At 55.2% G+C, this 7,579-nt stretch overlaps 1 protein-coding gene across 1 annotated transcript in view; it reads left to right on the top strand.

Annotated features, from left to right (window-relative positions):
• The window catches only part of LOC103252352 (myosin-14), a gene marked incomplete at its 3' end in the record, with an annotated part of 57,958 nt that overhangs the window by 22,191 nt on the left and 28,188 nt on the right, over positions 1–7,579 (top strand). The window contains exons 13-18 of the mRNA XM_021709054.1: positions 500–706; positions 3,325–3,462; positions 3,926–4,049; positions 5,049–5,220; positions 6,803–7,015; positions 7,494–7,577. Of these exons, the coding sequence (XP_021564729.1) occupies positions 500–706; positions 3,325–3,462; positions 3,926–4,049; positions 5,049–5,220; positions 6,803–7,015; positions 7,494–7,577 (938 nt within the window). The remainder of the gene's footprint in view (positions 1–499; positions 707–3,324; positions 3,463–3,925; positions 4,050–5,048; positions 5,221–6,802; positions 7,016–7,493; positions 7,578–7,579) is intronic.

Genomic DNA, 7,579 nt, shown 5'->3' with positions numbered 1-7,579 from the left:
AAAAAAAAAAAAAAAAAGTGCTGGGCGAGCCCCTTGAGAATGTTTCAGTTTGCTTTTTCTGAATTATTCCTTTTGGCTAAACTTCTTTTGTGAGATGGTAGAACAACCCCTGGGTTCTTTAGAGGATGGACTAGAAGGAGAGAGACTGGAGGCTGGGGATGAGGCTGGAGAGTCCAGATGGGAGAGGATGAGACCTGAGCCTGCTGGGTCTGTGCAGACAGAGAAGAGGAGCCAGGGAGTGACAGGGCTGGGAACTGGTGGACTGTGGGAGGTGAGGGACAAGGAGACACCCAGGAGTCTGATTTGCTGATTAGGGGGATGTGGAGTCATCCTGAGATAGGGACCAGGAGAGGAGTAGGCTAGGGGACTGTGTCTCCCACACCTCTCTTCTGCCCTGGAGGTCTCAAGGAGCAAAGCAGGTTAGAGGGCGGCAGGGGCCTGATGCTCCCTTGAGGACCACCCCGGAGCATTGACCACTGGCCCCCCACCCTGACCCCAGCTGGAAGAGGAGCGCACCCGCCTGGGAGAGCAGTTGCGAGCAGAGGCAGAACTGTGTGCGGAGGCCGAAGAGATACGGGGACGGCTGGCAACCCGAAAGCAGGAGCTGGAGCTGGTGGTGACGGAGCTAGAGGCTCGCGTGGGTGAGGAGGAGGAGTGTAGCCGTCAACTTCAAACCGAGAAGAGGAGGCTGCAGCAGCACATACAGGTCTGGCCCCCACACGCCCACCAGGTCCCCAGCCCCTCTGTCTACCCCACCCACCTTTGCTTCTGCAAATCATGTCTTTTTTGGCCACAAATTTGTAGAGTACCCCGTTCCAAGTGACTTTGCAAAAAGAATACATTTTTGGTTCAAGTAATGGAAAAGACTAGAATGTAAGAACTTCAGGTATGGCTGGATCCAGGCATTCAAGTTTTGTCCTCAGTGTTCTGCCTCTCTGCATCTCCTAGCTTCATTTACAGGCCTTCAAGGCTCCCCTGTAAAATCCAGTGTGCATTTTACACTGCAGCATTTCTCAATTCAAGTGCTAAGCTTTCATTGGAAATACTTGATCTATATTTCTATTTCTATAATTTAAAAAGGAGATTCATTGGCCATCCCTTCAGGTCCCCTCCACTGTGGGAGCTCTTCTGTCCTCTCAATAAATCCTGGTTTCTTAAAAAAAAAAAAAAAAAAGGAGATTTACATACCCAAGTTGTTCCAAACATACTTAAAAGCTTCCCAGTGGTTGAATGTCTAGTTTTAAAATTTAAACAAATAAAATCAGCCAGGCACAATGGCTCACACCTATAATCCCAGCACTTTGGGAGACTGAGGTGGGAGGATTGCTTGAGCCCGGGAGTTCAAGACCAGCCTGGACAGCATAGTGAGACCTCGTCTCTACAAAAAAAAAATTTTAAAATTAGCTGGGCATGGTGGCACACACCTGTAATCCCAGCTACTCGGGAGGCCGAGGCGGGAGTATTTCCTAAGCCCAGGATGTTGAGGCTGCAATGAGCCATGATTGTGCCACCGCACTTCAGCCTGGGTGGCAGAGTGAGACCCCGACTCTAAATAAATAAATAAATAGATAGGTTCAGAGATGCTTATGGATTTGCACTAAAATAAAATAAAATAAAATAAAATCAAGCTGGGCTCGGTGGCTCAGCCTGTAATCTCACGCCTTTGGGAGGCTGAGGTGAGTGGATTGCCTGAGCCCGCGGGTTTGAGACCTGCCTGGGCAGTGAGACCTCTACAATAAATCAAAAAATCAGCCGGGCATGGTAGCGCATGCCTGTAGTTCCAGCTACTTAGAAGGCTGAGGCGGAAGGATCAGCAGAGCCCAGCAGGTCGAGGCTGTGGTGGCCGGGAGCGGCCACTGCACTCCAGTCTGGGCGACAGAGTGAGACTCCAACTCAAAAAAAAAAGATAATAATAAAAAAATAAAATCAAATCAAAACAGAAAGTTCAGTTCTTCAGTTACACTGGCCACATTTTGAGAACTCAGTAGTGTTTTTTGGTTTTTTGGGGGTTGGAGTTTTACTCCATCGCCCAGGCTGGAGTGCAGTGGCACGCTCACAACCACCCCAGCATCAACCTGCTGGGTTCCGGCAGTCCTTCTGCCTCAGCCTTCCAAGTAGCTGGAACCACAAGTGTGTACTACCATGCCCGGTTATTATTATTTTTTTTATTGTAGAGATGAGGTCTCATCATGTTGCCCAGCTGGTCTCGAACCCTCGGGCTCAGGCAATCCTCTCGCCTCTGGCTCCCAAAGTGCTAGGATTACAAACTTGAGCCACCATGCCTGGCCAGTAGTGTTTTAATCCCCTTCTCTTCACCCTCTTGGTTGCCTAGAGTTATGGGGGTGGCCCAACACATGACACTCGATACTGGACAGGTGAGATTGATGGCAGGTTATTGAGTGCCACAAGTATTCGCAGGCGGAGGGAGACAGACAGCTTACCACAGAGGCCCGAGAGCAAAGTGAAGAGATGTGGGGGGGGGTCAGGCTTTGTGGTAACAAAAGATGAAGGGGGTCCCAGGTGGCCGTGGAAGATGTGGCTGGTTCATTTCAATGATTCTGTGGGCTGGCAGGGAACTGAAATACGCTTCTTGGGGGATACGTCTTGTCCTGTGATAAGGAGGGAGAATTGGTGAGGGGACCTTATCCGTGGGAGCAGGGTGAGTGGGAGGACGGGTGGTGAGGCCGTGTAAGGCCCTCTTCCTTTCACTAAATGTCAAGGTGGGACAGAACGTTGGATCTGGGTCTCCAGTGTGCCTGGTGACTACCATAGTGGACAGTACGCACGTATATGACTTGCTTATTATGTTTATTTTTATTATCTGTACCCCCCACAACCCCCACACAAGAACATAATTTTCAAAAGGATAGGGATTTGGGGGGTTTTTTGAGTCGGAGTCGACCTACTGGGCTCTGGCTATCTTTCCACCTCAGCCTTCTGAGTAGCCGGAACCACAGGTGCGCACCACCACGCCCGGCTAAGTTTTTGATATATTGTAGAGATGAGGTCTTGCCATGGTGCCCGGGCTGGTCTCGAACCCCTGGGCTCAGGCAGTCCTCTCATCTCAGTCTCCCAAAGTGCTGGGATGACAGGCGTGAGCACCTGTGCCCAGCCCAAGAATAGGGATTTTTTGTCTATCCTCAGTACCTAGGACAGAGCCAGGCATACGCTAGGTACTCAATAATTGCATGTTCAGCTAATGAATGAAGTGGGAAGACGGGCAAGGGATTGATTCTTCCCAGCCTCGCCCTCGGTGTAGACCCGTCTGCGCCACGAGCCCCCACCTCCACCCCGGTCCTCACTCCTCCCTCCTCCCAACTCCAGGAGCTGGAGACCCACCTCGAAGCCGAGGAGGGGGCGCGGCAGAAGCTGCAGCTGGAGAAGGTGACGACGGAGGCCAAGCTGAAGAAATTCGAGGAGGACTTGCTGCTCCTGGAAGACCAGAATGCCAAGCTGAGCAAGGTTGGGGCCCCGAGGGCAGCTGCAGGGGGTAGGGAGGGGTGCCTTGGCGGGTGTGTCTGCGTGGGGCCCGCAGTGGAACAAGCCCCTCGAAACCAACAGGCAGGCCGGGCGCGGTGGCTCACGCCTATCATGCCAGCACTTTGCAGGCGCGAGGATGTCCACTGCAGTGTGGTTTACAGCAGCAAATGTCTGGATCAGCCCCCGGGGTTCACCCGTGGGATCACGGGTCAGGGAACGGGGGTGTATCTCAAGCAGTGGGAGTGCCAACTTGCAGTTCACAGGCGTGAACCTGGGGGTGGATGGGTGTGCAGCCCCGGAAATGGGAAGAAGAGGGAAGGGGCGGAGGGCAGAGGGAGGATGAGGCGAGGCGCGGATGCGAAGGCACCAGGGGCTGAGCTGCGGTGGGGCAGGGGCTGCTCCCAGCCCAACTCCCGCCCACCCACCGCCTCCCGTCGCCCCTCAGGAGCGGAGGCTGCTGGAGGAGCGTCTGGCCGAGTTCTCCTCCCAGGCGGCCGAGGAGGAAGAGAAAATCAAGAGCCTCAACAAGCTCCGACTCAAATATGAGGCCACGATGGCGGACATGGAGGGTGAGCGCCCCCCGAGAGAGCTGGGGGAGGGTCTGTGCATGCTCCGGCGGGAGAGCCCGTGTGCTGTGGGGCCTCTGTGGTTACATCCACCGAATGGGACAGAAAGGAGGTGCAGGAAGGGTTAGTGTCTTCTCTGCCCTTAAGTCCTTTTTGAAAAATATGTATTTATTTATTTTGAGTCAGGGTCTCTCTCTGTCACCCAGGCTGGAGGGCAGTGGCAGGCTCACGGCTCACCGCAGCCTCATACTCCTAAGCTCAGGTGATCCTTCCTCCTCAGCCTTCCAACGTGCTGGGACTACAGGTGCGCACCACCACGCCCGGCTTTTTTTTGTTGTTGTTAGAGATGAGGTCTTGCTGTGTTGCCCAGGCTGGTCTCGAGCTCCTGGGCTCAAGCAATCCTCCCACCTCTGCCTCCCAAAGTGCTGGGATTACAGGTGTGAGCCATTGCACCTGGCCTATTTTTGTTTTTTGTTTTTTTGAGTTGGGATCTCACTCTGTTGCCCAGGCTGGAGTGCAGTGGCACAGTTACAGCTCGCTGCAGCCTCAACCTCCTGGGCTCAAGCAATCCTCCCAACTCAGCCTCCCGGCTAGCTGGGACTACAGGTGCATGCCACCACCCCTGGCTAATTTATTATTTACTTTTTTTGTGGCGATGAAGTCTCACTGTGTCGCCCAGGCCGGTCTCGAACTCCAGGGCTCAAGCAATCCTCCTGCCTTAGCCTCGCAAAGTGCTGGGATTACAGGCATGAGCCTCTGTGCCTGGCCCTAGGTCCTTTTTGTATCCCTAAATCTACCTGTCTCCTCGGTGACTTGGGTTGCCTTCTCTTTCCACCTAACTGCCCTGTGAACGGTTTCCCATTTTTGTCTCTCCATCCCTTGCTGTTGGGTGGGAGGCTGGGCTGCGGACACCGGGTGGAGAGGAGGAGCCCCGGGGGTGGGGGGAGCTGCCAGGCGCAGGGGTGGGGGTCCGGAGCCCTCACGCGCCCCATCCCGCCGCAGACCGCCTGCGGAAGGAGGAGAAGGGCCGCCAGGAGCTGGAGAAGCTGAAGCGGCGGCTGGATGGGGAGAGCTCGGAGCTGCAGGAGCAGATGGCAGAGCAGCAGCAGCGGGCAGAGGAGCTGCGCGCCCAGCTGGGCCGCAAGGAGGAGGAGCTGCAGGCGGCCCTGGCCAGGTGGGGGGCGGGGGCGGGCCCTGGTGAGGGGAGGAGGGACTGCGGGTGCACAGACGGACCACGCCCCTGCCCAGCCTCGGTGTCCCCTTCTGCCGGAGTCCACCCGGTGGGGGGGACGAGGTTTTCACAGCAGGAGCAAGATGATGCGGGTTCTTCTACCCCTCCCATGCTAGGAATCTTAATAACTCTCTTACACTCGTTCGCAATAATTGAGCACCTACTGTATGCTGCGTATGGCTCTCAGAATTTCAGATTTTTTTTTTTTTTTTGCGTCAGGGGGTCTCACTCTGTCGCCCAGGCTACTGCAGTCTTCACCTCCTGAGCTCAGGAGATCCTTCCGCCTCAGCCTCCAAGTAGCTGGGACTACAGGTGCACGCCACCACGCCCAGCTAGTTTTTTGATTTATTGTAGAGACAAGGCTCGCCAAGTTGCTTAGGCTGGTCTTGAACCCCTCTCACCTCTCAATCCTCTCACCTCTGCTTCCCCAAGTGCTGGGATGACAGGTGTGCGTCACTGCACCTCACCTCAGGTGTTTTTAGTGTACTGTGCTTCACACAGTCGAAGACATCCTTGAGTATAGGTACACCCCGTCTCAGAGGTGTTCTAGAATGTGAACAAGGGTGCAGCTCAGAATGGGTGGTCCATGGTGTGTGTGTGGGGGGGTGAAGTACACGCATTCTTGCGTCTGACTTCTGGGCTTGAAGCCTGGCTCCTCCCTTTTCTGGCCATGTGACCTCACTCGAGTGACATCATTTTCTCGTTTCAGTTTCTTCATCTGTAAAATGGGGGTGATTGCAGTCTCTACCCCTAGGGTCTGTGTGAGAATTAAATAAGAAAGTGTAGACGGTGTGTGGTAGCTCATGCCTCTAATCCCAGCACTTTGGAAGGCCGAGGTGAGAGGATCACTTTTGAGTCTGGGAGTTTGAGACCATCCCAGGCTACACAGCAAGCCCCCATCTCTACAAAAAATCAGTCAGGCATGGTGGTGCACACCCGCTACTCAGGAGGCTGAGGCAGAAGGATCGCCTGAACCCAAGAGGTTGAGGCTGCAGTAGCTGTGATCATGCCACTCCAGCCTGGGCAACAGAGTGAGACCCCAACTCAAAAAAAAAACCAAACCAAAAAACGGAGGATCTAAATTCTAGAGTTACGTCCATGCCCAGTGGCAGAACCGGGATTCAAACCTGGGACTGGCCACCCCCGAACCACACATCTGGCCTCCTGCCTTGCCCTTGCCTACCCCCATCCCAACTCCATGGCCCTTTTCTTTTCTTTTTTTTTTTTTTTGAGTTGGAGTCTCACTCTGTCGCCCAGACTGGAGTGCAGTGGCCGCTCCCAGCCACCGCAGCCTCAACCTGCTAGGCTTTGGAGATCCTTCCGCCTCAGTCTTCCGAGTAGCTGGAATTACAGGCATGCGCTCCCACGCCCGGCTGATTTTTTGATTTCTTGTAGAGATGAGGTCTCGCTGCCCAGGCGGGTCTCGAACCCGCGGGCTCAGGCTATCCACTCACCTCAGCCTCCCAAAGGCCCGGATTACAGGCTGAGCCACCGAGCCGGCTTCCATGGCCCTTTTCATCCCCAGGGCTGAAGACGAAGGTGGGGCCCGGGCCCAGCTGCTCAAATCCCTGCGGGAGGCCCAGGCAGCCATGGCCGAGGCCCAGGAGGACCTGGAGGCCGAGCGTGTGGCCAGGGCCAAGGCGGAGAAGCAGCGCCGGGACCTGGGCGAGGAGCTGGAGGCCCTGCGGGGCGAGCTGGAAGACACGCTGGACTCCACCAACGCACAGCAAGAGCTCCGGTGAGGCCTGTGCGGGGCCGGGGGTGGGAGCAGGACTTGGAGCGAGGTCTCCACCTACATGGAGATTTCGTCACGGAACAGTCGTCTGTTGAGCTCTGCCTCTAGGCCAAGCTGGGGAACCCTGGGTGCTCCCAGTCTCCAGGGAGGCAGATTCAGGCCTGATCCAGAGCAAGAGGTGCTTTAATGGAGTCACATGGGGCATTGTGGATGCTAAGAGAAGGCCCCTAAATCAGGTCTCTGGGAGGAAGCCAGGGAGATTTCCCTGAGCAGGGGAGCCTTTTGCACAGGATTTTGAAAGGTGAGTAGGAGTTCGCCCTTAAAACTACGCTCCTTCTACAGCATCACCACCCAGATCCCTTTTAGAGTGTAGTGTGAGGTCCTCGTTTTTGAGAAAAAAGAAAAAGAGGCACAGACAGCTCCCCCAGCACCCCTGCTTTCCTCTGCGTTGAAATTCTGTTCCCCGCTCCCTTCCCCCAAGGTCCAAGAGGGAACAGGAGGTGACAGAGTTGAAGAAGGCTTTGGAGGAGGAGGCCCGCGTCCACGAGGTGGCGGTGCAGGAGCTGA

The sequence above is a fragment of the Carlito syrichta genome, unplaced genomic scaffold, assembly GCF_000164805.1.
Source record: "Carlito syrichta isolate Samal-C Ts95f unplaced genomic scaffold, Tarsius_syrichta-2.0.1 Scaffold155075, whole genome shotgun sequence".
Classification (NCBI taxonomy): Eukaryota; Metazoa; Chordata; class Mammalia; order Primates; family Tarsiidae; genus Carlito; species Carlito syrichta.
Note: the sequence above shows the minus strand (reverse complement) of the source record. Positions and strands in the feature narration are given on the sequence as shown.